We start from the raw sequence: 17,418 nt of genomic DNA on the forward strand, positions 1-17,418 counted from the left end.
AGCTGGAAATTTGTGGCTATGGGTCCCTAAACTTGCAATGAAATAACTGTGTGTTTATTTAGAGGTACATTTCCAAGATGAAGTCAAAGGAGGTCATAGAAAATTTAAACATTGTCAGATTGAGCAAGAAGGGTAATCAGTTCTTGTAAAGATCACATCTTGTAGACAAAATCATTTTCAGGACACAGATGGCTTTAAATTTAGTTCATTTGGGTGCTGAGATTTTTTTTTATAGTTTAAGTGCTTGTCTGTAAGGGCGAACACGCTGTGCATGCTGGTATAAATGCAAGGTAACTATTTCCCTAATTGGCACTCCCTTTACCGAATGGCCATGTTTGCATGGGATATTTAATAATTTGTTCTAATACTGGTTGTCTTTCTCAGGAGTAGTCCTATAGGATTAGTTCACTTCTTTTTTTTCCTGGTTATGAAGGGATGGTGTTGAATGACAGGGATGTGCTCCTTATACATGTTGCATCATCTAAATGAACTCTGTATTGATTGCAGTATCATGGACGGGATGACGGAAGCATGCATCAAAGGTGGTATTGAAGCATGCTATGCCTCAGTATCCTGCGTCTTTGCCCTGCTTGGAGCATTAGATGAGCTGAGCCAGGGGAGGGGTCTTAGTGAAGAGCAGGTCCAGCTGCTACTCCAGCGCTTAGAAGAATTGAAGGATGGGACTGAGACAAGCAGGGACTCCATGGAGATCAATGATGCTGACTTCAGGTGGCAGAGGCGCATCCTGTCCTCGGAAAATCCTGCCTGGGAATCAGGAAATGAAAAGAGTCCTGATATTAGCATTAGTGTTACCACAGACACTGGTCAGACTACTTTGGAAGGGGATATGGGACAGACGACTCCAGAGGATAATCCAGAAAGTCAAAAAAACTCACTGCCATCTCCAGCTGGACATGAAAGCAAAGAGATTCATTATAGAGAACCAGAGTCAGAAACCACTGACCAGCCAGATGTTGTTCAAAGAAGCCACACCATAGTCTATCCAGATATAACTAATTTCTTATCAGTTGATTGCAAGACCCGGTCCTATGGATCCAGATACAGTGAAAGTAACTTCAGTGTAGATGACCAGGACCTTTCTAGGACTGAGTTTGATTCATGTGATCAGTATTCCATGGCAGCAGAAAAGGATTCAGGCAGGTCTGATGTCTCAGACATAGGCTCTGACAATTGCTCCCTGGCTGATGAGGAGCAGACACCACGGGATTGTCCAGGTCACAGGTCCTTACGTACTGCTGCTCTCTCTCTGAAATTGCTGAAAAGCCAAGAAGCGGACCAACACAGTGCACGGCTGTTTATCCAGTCACTTGAAGCTCTCCTTCCTCGGCTAATAGCTCTTCCCAGCATAGAAGAAGTGGATGGAGCACTGCAGAGCTTCTCTTCAACATTCTGCTCAGGTTTGCAAGCAAATGCTTACTGTCTAACCAGCATGCACACTCTGACAGCAGTGCACGCAGAGCCTCCTGTAGGATTTAATCTTCAGAGAACATATCCAGAATAAGGAGGTTTGGGCTTTACAAAGTACATTCCTTCACAGCAACACACTTCATTTAGGGCAAAGCAAATTGAGTATGCAGGTACTGATTCAAAGGGAGATCAATCCATTGACTCTTAACAGGCTTTCCATAAAGAAATGGAATTTTCTGTAATAAAATACCTCTTCACAGTTTTGTGATGATCTGTTGAGAAGATTTGCATGTGCTGTCATTAAAGAGGTTGGGGCAGCCCTTTAGCATGACAGGGATGTGGGGAGTACCATCCCCTGTTTTGAATGAGATTTAAGTAGCTCAGTACATCGCTGCATTACTATTAATAATGCCAACCTCACAAAAAAGGTGATAACAATTCTACAGCAGTAAGCTCTTAAAAGGATAGGAAAAGAGGAGAGACACTATTCTTCACTCTCTTGTTTTTCCTAATTTTGTTGTCTGGTATGACAGGAAATGCAAAACTCAAAGCCCAGACAAAGTGAAAAATTAAAATCTTGCCTTTTAAGAGATTAAATACCTTCAGTTCTTTCCTGTTTAGAACTTTTGGGATCTTGACTTGTCAAACAAACAGAAAGTCACATAAAGGCTAGTTTGTCCTGTTGATTTAAAGTGTGTGTGTGTGTGTGTGTATATGTATATATTTAGAAGCATTTCACTCTCCTGACAGTGACCAAAATGGATATGTTTGCTAAAATATATTTCTCTGTTTCTTTAACTTACTTTACCACAATTGCCTTTCCTATTGCTTCTCTCCTAATCATTGCTTCATTCATTTGTGATCCCTCACATTAAACTCATACAGAGTCAGAAGGGCTGCCTCCCATCATCATACAGCAAAATTTAGATATGAAGCTGGGCAAATAAGCTGATATTCCTGCTTAAATGCTGCTCAATTAAGCTCAGGAAGATGGCGGGTGGTATTCTTAAGAAACATTAGCCATTTTATATCATAGAAAGGAAGTACCTTAAAGGAGGCAATGATTTTGGTTACTTTCCTAATTGAGGCGATCAAGAATGCCCTTTCTGTCACGGGGATTTCTTTTACCTGAAGAAAAGTGATCTTGAGTTTATGCTAAAAGACCAGTGCTAGACCTCTAGCTCCCAGCTTTTGTGCACCTGTTCCCTCATGCATGAATGAGTATGCTGTTTCTTTCCTCTTCTTTCTGTTAAGTCTTTTTAGAGTGTTTTAAAGTATGGGAAGATGCAGACTTAGGAGACTTCCAGATTTTTAAGGCTAAACATAGAGTTTTTTGCTGGCATTAATGCCATTATGACTAATACACTGAGAAAGATGGAAGAACGTAAATCAATTTCTGTGTTAAATCCATAATTTGTGGTTTGTACATATCTCTTAAGAAGATACCTAGTCTTGGACTTAGACTGTTGAGAGAGACCTTTCGCTTTCCTAAGAAAGCCACCCTCATGGCTAAATCTGTACTTTAAAAACGTACACCATGTTTCCATGGGAAGTAGTCTTAGAAGATGCCACTTGTTAAGGCATCATGGAAAAGTAGAGCAGCAAGTTACTGTATTAAGACATCCTGGTGTTTTCGTGGAGATGTGACTGTTGCAGAGTTGTACTTTTGTGCTCTCATAAGATCTGTGGGGTTCATGTTTCAGTTGGATACCTGGAATGAGACTCAATCCAGCTGAAACAGTCCCTTGTACCTCAGATCTTAAGCAAATGTCCATCAGTCCTCCTGAGGCAAGAACTTGCGTTCCTGTGTATGTGAGAGAACTGTGAGTTTGAAGACCTGTTAGAGAGACTTACTAAAGTTGAAGCAAATGTCAGGGGGTAGGAACACCCCCTGGAGAGTTTCCAAGACGCCTATCTGACCTGCCTCTATAAGCAACGCTGAGGTCCTTATTTCAGGAGTCCTTTGTTACCACCAGCAATTCAAGGCACAAATTTTAGATGATGAAGTTAGAGGGACTCATCCTATTCATTGTATATACACCGCCTATTAATGTATAATTCTTGAAGAATACATTAGGAAATTTGAATATTTCTTAAAATTTGGGTTGAGAAAATGAGCAGGTGCAGTTCTGAGGCCAGCCAGTACAGAAGCAGTATTTTTGTGTTTCTGGGAGACCTTATTTAGCTGCTTTATTTCATTTCTCAATTTCTCTTACACTTTGGGGGAAAAATATGATTTAATAGTCTTTCATACAAACCAGGTCCTTAGATAGCACTGCAATATTAGTATGTTTTTATAGGTTTGAAAAGCAATGAATGAAGGTAGGAATTTGGGGCACTGCCATGGGACTATAAGCATTAAAAAAGTGAAGTCAGCTGAACAGAGTTATAGTGAAATTAAGATTTGCAAGTAAGCAAGTTAACTCCTAAATTAACACTTTATGAATAAGCACCTCTTTTCAGTTTTGATTCCATAGTTTTTAGAGGCAAGGTTTCTGTTGGTAAGCATCAGCTAATCTGCTTTTGAGATCACAGAATCTCTTAAATGCAGTTTATTTCCCCATATTTTAAAGGAAATTGAGGATCATATTTTTCCTAAGCACTTTTGGTGCTCAAATACATACCCACTACGTAGTATCCAATCTTCTGTGCTGTTCTACACCTTCCTTTTTAATTGTAGTCTTGTATTGTTGCACAAATTTTAAAATATTTTGATGCAAAGTAGAATGGGCTTTTTTGTGTTTTTTCTTTTTTTTTTCTTCTTTTACATACCTCTCTGCCTTGAGGTTTTCATTATTCTAGCAGATTCTAGTCTTAGAGATGAGACATCAGATCAATGAGAGATAAGATAGCCACATCAATATCATGATCCTCCATTCAACGAAGTGTTAAGATCCATCTTTGCCTTCAATGATGAAATCACTAGAGCTACTTACAGGCTACTTTCAAGCACGTGGTTGCAGTTTCAGTACTAGTTAAAGATTCTCGGTTACTGGTCATCATGAGAAATCTACCCCAAGCACATGCCAGCCTGTGGGGGTATGGTTTGTAGCCAGCCCTATCACCCCTCTTCCACAAAGGTTGCTCCCTTGAACAGCTATTCATCTTTTAGACCCACCCTGGAACAGTTACTCTCTTTCTAAATCCACCCTCAAACAGTTACTCACCTTATCCACGCCCCCAAAGTGACGACAGTGGAAAGTCCGAGAAGGCAGCAGCACAGAGCTTTCAAACCCTCACGAGGCAAGAAAAACATTTGCTTCTTTTCTGTGTGTGGATTTTTTTTTTTTAATGTTAACAGTTTGTTGTATTTTGTCTAATAAGAGGTGTGAGCTTTATGGTGGGAGGAATATATTCACAGTAAACCACTGTAGCAGTTAACAAGTGACACAGCTTTGCTTCATCACATAACTAACCTTGGAAGCTGTTTTTTGTTTCATTTCAAACATTCCTCTAGGATAAAGCTTACTCCTTGATTTTCTCTAATTGACATTATATGAATGGATTTCACAGTTGATGTGAAAACCATGAAATATTGTGAGTCATATGGGGGGGATCTAGTATTTCTTATTTTTTTCATGGCTCAAACTATAGATCATGGAGATTTAATTAGGTCATACTTGATCTATGTTTTTCTACCAGTAGGTCAGCTAACTCAGAGGAAAATGTATGTGCCATCCATGGGAAGAAGGGATTGTGCCACTGAGCATGGTTGTAGGCTGTCGTTTCATACCGGTAGTGTTTTCAGGACTACTGAGTACTTTCATGTGGCTTCTTGGTCTGACAGAACTGAACGTGCTCAGCTGTTTACAAAGTAGGTCTTGTATGAACTAAGTAAGGTTTGGAGTTGTAACAAGTTCCAGCCAGCTTGGCCCCAGGTATTTGTCCACTTAACTCTAGGCCATGGAAAGAATGATGATTACAGCCTGGTTGAAAGGTGCTGAGCACTCCAATCCCCATCCAGCAACTGATTTAGCCAGAACAGTTTTTCAGAGGGGTTAAAAGGGATTTTAACCTCATTAACACGATTTGGTAAAATATTCTTGGTGAAGTACACAGGCTTTTGTGTCTGCCCCTTCACACCTCATCTTTCCAGTTGGCACTGCAGACCTACCCTGCCCTTTGCTTTGTACTTGCTGCTGCTCTTTGAGTATTTCAAATTTAGCATGTTGCTTTGCTGGACTGTGACTGGAGTGTTCAGTTTGTCTTGTAGCACTGCATTCTAGATGAACTACTTATTTTTCTGTTCCCTGTTCTAGTCCATTTAGTAATTTTAACTGATGACTCATTAACTATTCTAGCAATCTGTTGCTGCCAAAATGCTAGGAATAGTTTCTGATATTTTTTTCCAGGAAAAATCTGTGTAAAATGTGAGAGCTCACATGGTGTTTTTGTTAGGTATGATGCACTCACCAGGATTTGAGGGAAACCTAAATTTCAACTTCCAGACTCTAATGAATGCAGACAGTCTCTACGTGGTATCACATTACACTCTGCTGCTCAACCTGAAATTGGCCAACTCAGATTACTACAGGAAGAAGCCTGCCCAAGCCCCTGTGTTGCTGGTGAGTTGGGGAATATGGGAAAACTCTTTAAAAAAAAAAAAAAATTATTTTGCTTCCCTTCACGTAAGCCAGCCCACACATAAAGCCTTCAGGCTGCTTGCTAAGTGGAGAAATAGTAATTGCAAATGAGGCTGTTCTCCAGACTGCTTATGAATCTTGCATGATAAATGTCGTGCATTTGAATTGCACAGCTTCTCTGTAATTTGGGGGGAATGAATGCTGCTTACTGATTGTCATTGAAGTCGTAGTCATTTTGATGGGTAAACTGTTTTCAGAATAGATCTTCCTTGGCATCATGTGATATGGCAAGTATTGTCTCTTGATAGTGGGCATAAACATACCTTCATCTTGCAACTACTTTTGAGCCCAATGACAAATTTGTTGCTAGATACTTGATTTGTATTTCCATAGTTGAAGACATGAGAAGTTAAAGTGGAAAATAACTGCATTTTAATAATGTGAAATTATGATTTTCATGACGCATGGAATTCCTCAGCTTCTTGGGCTTTTTAAAGAGTTTTGAAGCCTGCAAGAGTTATGAACAGTGAATCTGTGTTTTTCAACCAAGTTGCCAAAGAGAAGTTTTTTCAGAGTTTTCTTAAAAAAAAAAAAAATAAATTGTGGTATATGGAACAACAGCAACAAAAATTATGTCAAAATATATCATTGTTGCTGAGCTTCCAGTGTAAGAGAATTTATAATCGAGATCATGTTAAAAACAAGTGGAGTTTACATCATCCTTGGTTCTGGTATGTTCTGCAGCTGCTGCAAGTGCAAATTTGTGGCTCAGAACATTCTCTAGGGGCATCACTGTACACAATAGACCTCAACATGACCAAAGTATTTTTGGAGATCATTCTGATGTATAATTGGACAAAAGTTCATCTGTGATGACTGTTCATGCAGAAGGGACCAATTGCTGGACAGGCAGAGTTAGGTGCCACAACCTCTTTTTATTGGATTTGAGATTCTACTCCTACCTTGAGGAAATAGTGTGAGATCAGCATGTCCCATTGTCACTGTCCAAGGACTGTCATTATGATTTGCATTAACTGCGATAGGAGAAGGGAGAGCTCCTTGTTCGTGTCATTCTCCACTGTAGAGGCACATACAGGAGAATCTGGACAGGCTGGATCAATGAGCCAAGGCCAGTTGTGTGAGGTTCCAAAAGGCAAAGTGCCAGATCCTGCCCTTGGGTCACAACAACCCTGTGCAGCTCTACAGGCTCGGAGGAGAGTGGCTGGAAAGCTGCCTGGCAGAAAAGGACCTGGGGGTGCTGATCATGAGCCAGCAGTGTGCCCAGGTGGCCAAGAAGGCCAATAACGTCCTGACCTGTATCAGCAGTAGTGTGGCCAGCAGGACTAGGGCAGTGATTGTCCCCCTGTACTGACCACTGGTGAGGCTGCACCTTGAGTGTTGTGTTCAGTTTTGGGCCCCGCACTTCAGGAAAGACATTGAGGTGCTGGAACAGGTCCAGAGAAGGACAGTGGAGCTGGTAAAGGGTCCAGAGAGTAAGTCTTATGAGGAATGGCTAAGGGAGCTGTAGTTGTTTAGTCTGGGGAGAAGGAGGCTCAGGGGGACCTTATCATTTTCTGCAGCTACCTGAAAGGAGGTTGTAGTGGGGTAGGGATCAGTCTCTTCTCCCAGGTAACAAGTGACAGGATGAGAGGAAAAGACCTCAAGTTGTGGTGGGGAGGGTTAGACTAGATACTAGGAAATTTTTTTCATGGAAAGAGTTTTAAAGCATTGGAACAGACTGTCCAGGGAAGTGGTAAATTCACCATCCCTGGAAGTGTTCAGAAAGTGTGTGTGTATAGCACTTGAGGATATGGTTTAGTAGTGAACATGGTGGTGGTGCTGGATTGACAGTTTGACTTGATTATATTAAAGAAATTTTCCAGCCTTAACAATTATATTATTTCAATCCTCAGTTAATTCTGATCTTTGCATAACTTCATTTCTATTCCTGCAGCTTCTTACTCAGAGTAGATTTGGCAACTGAAGCTCATGTTGTAGGGCTTACTGTTGTCTTACATCTGGTTCCCTGCAGAAGGAGTTCATGAAGCAGGTCCAGTCCAGTGGAGTGTTGATGGTTTTTTCCCAGGCCTGGGTTGAAGAACTGTACCACCAGGTACTAGAAAGGAACATGCTGGGGGAAGCTGGATACTGGGGAAGCCCTGAGGAGCACAGTCTTCCACTTATCAGCATGCTGACTGGTCAGTATTATATTATAGTGGCAAGGCTAAGTTCAAAAAACATGACTAAAACTACATAATGCAGATACACTGCTTCATTGCATTACATACAAAACGTGGTGTTTCAGGAAATTGTCAGTAGAGAAGCAACCGGACTTAGCTGTGGCAAGTATTTAAATGTTTGGCTTGGATCATCAGAATGCTTTTGAAGTGTGGGTTTAAAAAAAATCAAACCTGTCTGCAGGACACAGGGAGAGTTTTTTTTGTTCATTGAATCAAAACACCTCTTATTTCTGTCAGCTTCAGTTCTGGTAGACTTAATGATAAGCAATAAGGCTGCTGTTTTCTTGATGTCATAGCAAAGCCACTTCAGTGTGCCTGTGGTGCAGTAGAAAAATAAATAGTGGCATCTGATACTGGAAGACTTCCACAGATGAGACTCCCCTTGGTTCAGATTTGTGCTATGCCAGGGATATGCCAAATGGCACTATAGAGTAACTGAAAACCTGGAGCACCTCTAACAAATGCTTAGAAACAATCCATAGCTTCATTTGAAGGAAAGAAACTAAATTGTTTTAGTTGAATGACAGCAAGATGGCTATGATATTGTATTGCTATAAAATACACTGTCTGCTTTAATGTGTATGTAATTAAAACAGTATATGTAGGGAGAACCCTGGCTTCAACCAAGCCATTAACTGGTAATCAAAGGGCACTGCTCTGAAAGTTTTTTGCTGAGTTTACTGAACTCAGTATTACCTTTAGCTATTGAGCTGAGAAGCTGAAAGAAACACTTTGGAAAAACAATAGCCATGAAGTGTGTGGAAAAGCGGCTGCTATAAATCAGCCTGGTGTCCCTAATATTAAACTCCCTGTGAAAAGCTAATCTTTTGTTGTGTTGGAGAAAGGGTTGTATTTCTGTTGTTGAGATTGGACCTACACAGATCTACTAAAAATTGCATATAAGACATAGGATTCCAGTGCATCTTGAGGACTCGAACTGAGGTCTGGGAACATCTAGATACAGGATTTAGCAAGATTTAAAATTTTATACTAAGAAATGCAGAGATTTAAGCATGTGATAGGTTCTCAACTGTAAGAAATACCAGTAAATCTTTGCTGGGAGTTCTGTTCACTGTGTAACTTGGGGAGCAGGGTGGTGGGGAGGCAGCTTTTGAGAGTGGGATATTTCCCCTCTTCAACAAAACACTGGTTATTATGGGCAAAACATAAAATGCCACTACTCATGTTGATGCCAAAGTTTCAGTAACCTGCCAGAAAGAGTAATTAAAAAGCCTGAGAAGTCAGGAGTGATAGCACCTACTTGAACAAAGAGCCAGTAAGAGATACTTTCCTTGTACCATCTGTGTGTCAAATAGTAATCTGATGTGTTTTTTAATGTTCTGGCAGACATTGATGGCTTGGGAAGCAGTGCAATTGGTGGCCAATTGATGTCATCTGCTTCAGCTCAATCTCCTCTTTCCCAAAACCGGAAGACAGATGATTCTGTTATTGCAGGTATTAAGACTGTACTGTAAGTGCAAGTGTGTCTACCAGCAGTGGATTGTTATATACCGAAAGTATATTTGGATAAATTGTGTAGAATAACAATTTAAGGGCTGAGGAAGGTATATCAGTACATTCTACATGAACTACTCGTTCAGCCTACAAAGGACAAATGTGACTTGGTTTTTTACCACTGATGATAAAGCTGCTCTATGTCTAGTTGTAGTAGTTACTACTACTACATTTTCCAGTAGTAGTAGTGATGTTTTTCCCACTCCAGGAGTTGCTTTTGCCCGATACCTTTTAATTGGCTGTTGGAAGAACTTGATTGACACTTTGTCCACCCCACTGACCGGCCGCATGGCAGGCAGCTCCAAGGGGCTGGCCTTCATCCTGGGAGCAGAAGGAGCCAAGGAGCAGAACCAAAAGGAGAAGGACTCCATCTGCGTGAGTCTGGATGGACTGAGGAGGGCAGCCCGGCTGAGCTGTGCTCTAGGTACTGTTGCATGTGGGATGTCCTGACAGACTCATAAAATAGGATGGTAACTTTCCTTGAAGGAATTTGGGAGAAAAAAATGCAGCCTGCTGTTCCAGTTTTGGATAGGAACATAGATTGTGGCAATTCACATAGAGTGCATCTGCCCTACAATGTAGATATAGCCAGCCAACTTTCCTTGACACTGTCTCTTGCTGAGTTTGCATGGGACTGGGGAGGAAATGCTGGTCAACCAGTAACTGTGCTGTTGCTTTACAGGAGTTGCTGCTAACTGTGCATCTGCTCTTGCCCAAATGGCTGCTGCTTCCTGTGTCCAAGAAGAGAAAGAGGAAAAAGAAATCCAAGAACCCAGTGATACTATAGCTCAAGGTAACTGTGTGATTAAATTACCTAACTAATATTACCTGCAGAAGTGCAACTGGAAAGCACTTTGCCACACATAGTGGCATTCCCCTCTGTCATTCTTCTGCTGAACACCATTCACTTGCAGGCATATGGGATGTCTTCAGTACATGTTCTGCTGTCCTAGGTTCTTAACATTATGTTGCACTAATTATATTTAAAATGGAACTGAAATCAGTGGAACAACAGAAAAGCCAAAACATTTTTTAGTGTGTGCTTTTCAAGCCTTGTGATACTAGTACAACTAAAGGGCATCAAAAAAACAAACTATTTGGGGTTTTTTATGTGTTGGGTGGTAATATAAGCTGAGTTTGTGTCCTTCTCCCTGTCCTGTGTATGCATCCTTGATTGTCTTTCATCAGATCATCAGATGTTTAAAACTGTTTCTGAATCATGTTAAATGAAAATGGAATAAAAAATGGTATCTTTATAACATTTAGAAAGTTCTGCATCTCTGTACCACCACTCAAACTTCCACCATCAGTGGAAGTCAATAAAGTCAGTTGTTGTCTCCAGTGACTGTTTGGAGAAGTACATAAGATTTGTCTGATTATACCTGATTTATAATGGCAAGAAACCCATAACAAAACACAGTGTTGCACGAATGACCCTACTTAGCACTTAAATTTGGTGTCTTAGTAGAGAAAACAGAGCTGAAAAAAACTGAACTAAAACAGGCTTTCGATCGCTCTGCTAGGTATGACTGCAGTGTGTTGGCCAGGCCATGCTGAAGCAAAGAGGAGGCAGTAGGCCAGAGGCCCAACAGATCTGTTCTGTGTAAGCTTGCAAAGCTTCAAAATTTGATCCAATGCAGCATGAAAATTAAGCTTTTCAAGGATTCTCAGGAAAAAATGGGTCCAAATGCTTGTAATTCAGATCAAGATTAGTTTTGCTTTGAAAAGCGTATCCATTAACAAAAACTCTTTGGTGAAACTTATGTATGAGAGTAGATAAGAAATCCACAAATGCTTTTTTTTCCATAGCAAAGAAGATTTTGTTAAAAATAGGTAAATAGCCAGCCAACTGTCTCTGAAGAGAAATATGTAATGTCACTGGCAATCTGTTACTGTTCTGTGGGCAACAAGATGTGAATCTAGCATTGATTTTTCTTCTTCTATATAGGATCAGTCAGAAGGGATTTTTATTTTAAAACTACCTTAAGTTTATTAGGAAGAAATGGGTTTCTCTGGTTTGTTTTTTGTCTAAATTCATGGATTTTATAGCTTTCAGTGTGTAATACTTTGCCATCACCCTGTATACGCACCAGTGTTTGCTTAAAAGCTGGAGAAACTTATTTTTTTTTCCCATGCTGCAGTGAAACAGAAAGTGGAGCAGAAACTGGAGCAGATGGGGAAAATGCAGGGAGTCTGCCTGCACACTGCTCATGTTTTGTGTATGGATGCAGTCCTTAATGTGGGTCTGGAGATGGGAAGCCACAATCAAGACTGTTGGCCTCATGTGTTCAGGTACTTACTAGCTTTCAAAAAATAATCAGAATTTATACTACGTTGCCTGAAAGTAACGGACTGAGAAAAAGGGCTTGATAGACTCTGTGGGCGTTCTATATAAACAGTGTTTGAATTAACTGCCAACATCTGTAAAAGACAAGATGGTGCAGTTTTCCACCACTATTCAGAGACAAAAATCATTACTTAGAAACTTCAAAGCTACCAGAAGACTGTACCAGACCCAGGAATCTAAATGGGCTTTTGCGGCACCTCCACCAATCTATATGCTATCTAGGCACATGGGAGGTCAAAGGTTGTAAGAAGAAAGGTTATCCATGTGTGGTCTGAGAGTTAAAGATTGTCTATTCATGGTTTGAGGAAAATGTTCTGTGCATTGTATGTGATTCAGATGTAGAAATCGGTGCCTGCGAATTGGCAGCAGGTTTCCATGTCAGTTGGCTTCTCCCACTTATGGGGCTGTGTGGTAGACAAGAGTACTCTGGAGTACAGACCCAAGCATTTCTTCAGTGAGCCTGTGATTAGTGGGAGGAGGAGTTGATGTTTTGGGGTGTTTATTCGTCTCTCACTTCTCCTTTTTGTTCTCAGGGTATGCGAATACATCAGCACTCTGGAGCACACCCACTTCAGTGATGGTGCTTCCCAGCCCTCCCTTACCATCACCCAGTCACAGCAGGCACCTGGAGGGCTACACCTGGACTCTGAACCTGGTGACTCTCCTCAGGCACTCACCCCCGAGCCAGAGAGCACCCTGAGCAGCCATCCTGTCATTCAGCCAGTTTCTATCCAGGATCTCATCAAGGACAACAGTAAGGGCAGAGCTTTTGAATTCCGTGGAGGCAGTCTGCTATGTGGGACCAGTGCTGCCAAGGCTGTTCTCACGCTCTCCACACAAGCTGACAGGTAAAAACAGTGCTGTCAGGAACCAGAATCGTTGTTCCCAAAACAGTACCAAAATGACCTTTTTTCTGCTGCAGTTGGTCTAATCTTTGTTCATTGCAGCCACTTGCTTCAGCTGAATTTCACAAGAGGACTGCATGTTTGTCACAACCAGCAGTTTCTAAAAGACTGTTTTTTTTTTCATCTCTGCAGTACCTGCCCTGCAATTACTGAGCTGAGTATGTCTGTGCACAGCAGTGAATATGCCACATAAATCAAATGCATCCTGAGAGTGATGGATTTATTTCTTGCATGTGAATGAATCTATTGTATTCAGTAAAGCAAACAAAATAAGTGGGTGTCTTATCCTGACAAGAAAGGACTAAGTGATAAGACTGTGTCAGTTAGAAAGCAGCTGCTTCTGTCAGGACTGTGTGGACAGTTTTTCAGGTATCCCCAGTGTGTCCAGAGGAGAAAGAACCACCAAGCATGGTCACAGAGTGTCTAGGTTAAGTGTCCCTTCATCATGGTCTGCTAACTGATATGTGTCACAAACTTTTATGTTATTTCTGCTATTTTTTAAGCAGCCCAGGCTAGAGTTGAAAATTTGCTGGGTTTGCATGCTTGTAATTATCATCTTTTTTTCTCCAGATGACATTTTACATCTTGATCTCTGCCCATAGGAAGCTGTTATTTGTAAATTCAGATCCAAAAGTAATGCATGAACTGCTTGTAGAAGTTTGACTCTGGGCATGGAAAGTATCTTTTATTTAGGAAGCTCACAATACAACTTGGTTCTGAAGAGCAGAGAATAGCAGTACTTAATGAGGCAGGTTTGATATCTACGCTTTTACTTCAGTGTGCACATTTATTAGGACTCAATCTCCAGTTTCCTAGGACAATAGAAAGTTTTTCATGAAAAGCAATGTCAGAAGATCGTATTTTTGTCAATTTCTGGCTGCACCATATGAAATTTCACTGTAGTCTCTGTGGAACCCACTTCCTATGTAAGCATGTTTGATTTTTAAGTGTCCAGATTTTAACTGGTAAATCTGAAGGGCTCACTGCAGCTGAAAATAAGGACTCTGGCTTATATTTGTTGTAGTTTAATGAAAACATAGCTCTGTACTAGGCATGGTGAGAAAATTAACTCTACCCCAGCCAAAACCAGTACAATGTTCCAAAATAGCAATTCAGGTACAATAACTTTAGATCTAAGACTTGAATTCATTTGTTTTTCATGTAAGGCTCTGTGACTTCAGATGGAGCAAACTGGTGTTTGTCAGTGAAGCTATGATGATCTATGTTGTGAGGATTGGGAATGTTCTAACGGTTTGGTTTTTTCATTAGTGGTCCATGAGCTGCTTTGAAAAAGTGACTTTTTGTTGTAGTGCCATAGTTGGATCTCAAAAGATTCTGGTTGGTCCCACAGCAGTCCTTCAATTAATAAGGCTTCTGGATTGAAGTCTTTCTGTAGTACTATATAAAAGAAAAAACCCTCAATAACCCAATGTGTCATCAAAGGCCACACATAGCAGCCATAACAGATAAGAGTTTTCTTCTTACATACACATTGAAGTCTGCATCTCATTAATTTTTCAGTTGGACTCTGTTCTTTACTTATAGGCTCTTTGAAGATGCTGCTGACAAGTTAAACTTGACGGCACTGGCAGGCTTCCTTTACCAGCTCAAGAAGGCTTCTCAGGCTCAGCTTTTCCATTCAGTCACAGATACAGTTGATTACTCACTAGCAATGCCAGGTAAGTCACCTGAAGATCCCTTACAAAGTGTTTCATATACAACTGTACTGCTTACAGGACTTACTATGTGTCCTTACAGTTTTGATTTTTTCCAATTGAAATTTCAAGGTATAAATAAAACACAGAATTTAGTCTAACAAGATCTCTCTGTAGGAACAATTCTAAGTCTTTAGAAAAGGCTTAGCATTTTTTTGAGGCAGGGACCACATCTACATCTGCTTTGAAGCACTTCAGAGAGCATTCATTTAATTCTTGGACTTTGGGGGTTTTAATTATCCACAGATACTTAATCACAACTTCACTTTGGAGCCTAGTCCAGTATGGAAACTTGAGCGAATGTGGACCTAAGACAGTGGATTTAGGTTAGATGCTTGACAGTGGGATAACTTCAGAAGTGTTCAGAAAATGGGTAATAGGTGAACAAAGCACACAAATGAAGAGTGTTAAATAAAGCAGTGGGATTTGTCCTGCTTGCTCTTCCCCAACAGAGTGGATGGGGCATGTACCTTATGGTACAAATGGTTGTTTTCATCACTGTCTCAAATAGATCAGAAGGATTGAGCACAAAGGAAGATCTTTCACTTAAATTTATACTGTGCCTGTAGAAGCTAAATTACTCATACAGGTTTTGTTCTGCCCTGTAGCAGACATGGATTTTATCTGATATATGTCTCCAGTTTAATCGGTTTCCCCTTTCCCTGAAGTGCTGTTTGTCATTTGCCGATATGACACTTCAAGTTGATTGGTTTTTTGCTCTTGCTTTGTCTCCAGACCTCAACATTCATAACTAGTTTTAATAGCTATCCTCTTGTCATGTATGTAGTAGTCAATCAACAGTAGTAAGCAATAATGAAATTAAAATCGGGATAGAGCAATTAAGTGCAATTTTTTATTTTAAAAGTGGTATGTCCCCTGATTATATATCTCATCAGAGATAAAAGCACCAGTATATGTTTAATGAGGAAATGAAATGTCTTTCCAAATTTTATAAGAACAATGGAAGATGAATCCCTTTCAACAGCAAATAACAAGTGACTGGGGAACAGAAAAGCATTTTCTCACATTCTGTTCTTTGTATCCTTTGCTTGATAAGGAATACAAAATTAAGTACCCAAACTAAATAATTTGCATTTTATATTCTTTCCTGTAGATGTCACCAAAGGCTTTTGTAACTACCATTTTGAGTCTTACTATCAATTATTTAACTACTTGCTTAACTTTTCTGCAGTTTTTCTCTAGGACTTTGTCTTTAATACGTTTGCAAAAAACAGGAGTGATCACTTAAATCAAAATAAATTATGTTTAATAAGTTGTTCTTAAAACATGGATCCATCTCTTGTTCTTTTACTTACACAGGTATAGGCTGCGTTTTTCTTTGGGTTTTTTTTTGGGTTTTTTTTTTTTTTTCCTTTTTCTCATCCCTCCTTAAACCCCTCCTGACTTAAGAAATAATTTTCAACCTGATTTCAATTCCAATTTAGACATTTACCGATGGAGGAACAGCTGATGCTTAGCTTCCATTTATTTTCTTATACTTTCTTGTAGGGGAAGTAAAATCTACCCAGGACAGGAGAAGTGCACTTCACTTGTTCCGACTTGGTGATGCCATGCTCAGAATTGTAAGGAGTAAATCTCGCCCGTTGCTCCACCTCATGCGCTGCTGGAGCCTGGTGGCACCTCACCTTGTAGAGGTAGGAATGGGGAACAAAAATGTGAATGTGTGGAAGAGATGATAGAGGTGAAAAAGATGGAGAAGGCTTGGCAGCTCTTAAAATGTATAACAACCCTCAACGTTTTCAAATCTGCTAGGTGTTGTATAAACTGTGTCATATACTGCAATACTGCCACAAAGGACTGTGCTTTTAAGTAACTGAAATGGGCAGGACCAGGGACAGGGTGTTGGATTTTTTCAATATGATGAAAAATGTGTCTGGTGAAAAAACTGAAACCACACCAGGAGGCTATAAGTAACTCCTCCATCAAGTCTTCCCCTAAAAGCATGCAGGTTTCTTTTCCTGCATAAAACCAGCTCAGCTGGAAGGATTATGACATTTTTCCCTTTCCTTCTGCTTCCTGGTGAACACTGCTCAGTGGCATGCCAGTAGCAGACACAAAATGGATTTCAGTCATAACAAATGACATTTCCTCAGTCGAATTTTCAGTCTTTTTTGATGAGATACTGGTGTCTTGGCTTCTTAGAGCTTTTGGATTTGTATCATTGGTATGAATAAATGTGCAGTACTTTTTTTCTGTTGATGAGGTGTGTAGTGTCATTTGTCCAGGTCTGGTGGAAGCATGCTTATCTGAAGTCTAAAGATGAGCTGTTTAGTAAATTACCATAGCACTTTCTTTCATTGACTTGTGAAATATGTGGACCATCTCACAGCAGAGATCACACATCAGGAAGTCTCAATGGAATCCCTAAAGTGAAGTAAAAATAACAAAGAATGGTTTTGTTGTATGCTTTACAGCCCTTTATCTTGAAAACCAGCATTCTCCTTGCCTTTGTATAACACCTTGAGATATCTTTAAATACTTTGCATGTTTTGAACACTTTAGGGTCTTTTAAGATCCCGCACCAGTTTTAAATTCAAGTACCGTCTATGTTTTCAGATGCAGGAGTGATCAGACTTTTGGGTTGACTTCAGTGAAGATGAGGGCATTATCAGTAAAAAATAACATCACAGAAAGGATAACCTACATAGTTGCTTAAAATGGTAA

At 40.2% G+C, this 17,418-nt stretch overlaps 1 protein-coding gene across 5 annotated transcripts in view; it reads left to right on the forward strand.

Annotated features, from left to right (window-relative positions):
• ARFGEF3 (ARFGEF family member 3) overlaps nt 1–17,418 on the forward strand; it is an 82,159-nt gene that overhangs the window by 45,758 nt on the left and 18,983 nt on the right. For 3 of the 5 annotated variants that reach the window (XM_027888050.1, XM_027888052.1, XM_027888055.1), the window contains 11 exons: nt 508–1,418; nt 4,588–4,671; nt 5,827–5,993; nt 8,044–8,209; nt 9,599–9,706; nt 9,975–10,190; nt 10,449–10,559; nt 11,908–12,058; nt 12,647–12,961; nt 14,564–14,697; nt 16,243–16,388. In XM_027888050.1, the coding sequence (XP_027743851.1) occupies nt 508–1,418; nt 4,588–4,671; nt 5,827–5,993; nt 8,044–8,209; nt 9,599–9,706; nt 9,975–10,190; nt 10,449–10,559; nt 11,908–12,058; nt 12,647–12,961; nt 14,564–14,697; nt 16,243–16,388 (2,509 nt within the window). The remainder of the gene's footprint in view (nt 1–507; nt 1,419–4,587; nt 4,672–5,826; nt 5,994–8,043; nt 8,210–9,598; nt 9,707–9,974; nt 10,191–10,448; nt 10,560–11,907; nt 12,059–12,646; nt 12,962–14,563; nt 14,698–16,242; nt 16,389–17,418) is intronic. The other 2 variants (XM_027888053.1, XM_027888054.1) reach the window with 1 other exon arrangement.

Source organism: Empidonax traillii, unplaced genomic scaffold, assembly GCF_003031625.1.
Source record: "Empidonax traillii isolate 1590-97213 ecotype Southwest subspecies unplaced genomic scaffold, ASM303162v1 scaffold229:size1690559, whole genome shotgun sequence".
In the NCBI taxonomy this organism is placed as follows: domain Eukaryota; kingdom Metazoa; phylum Chordata; class Aves; order Passeriformes; family Tyrannidae; genus Empidonax; species Empidonax traillii.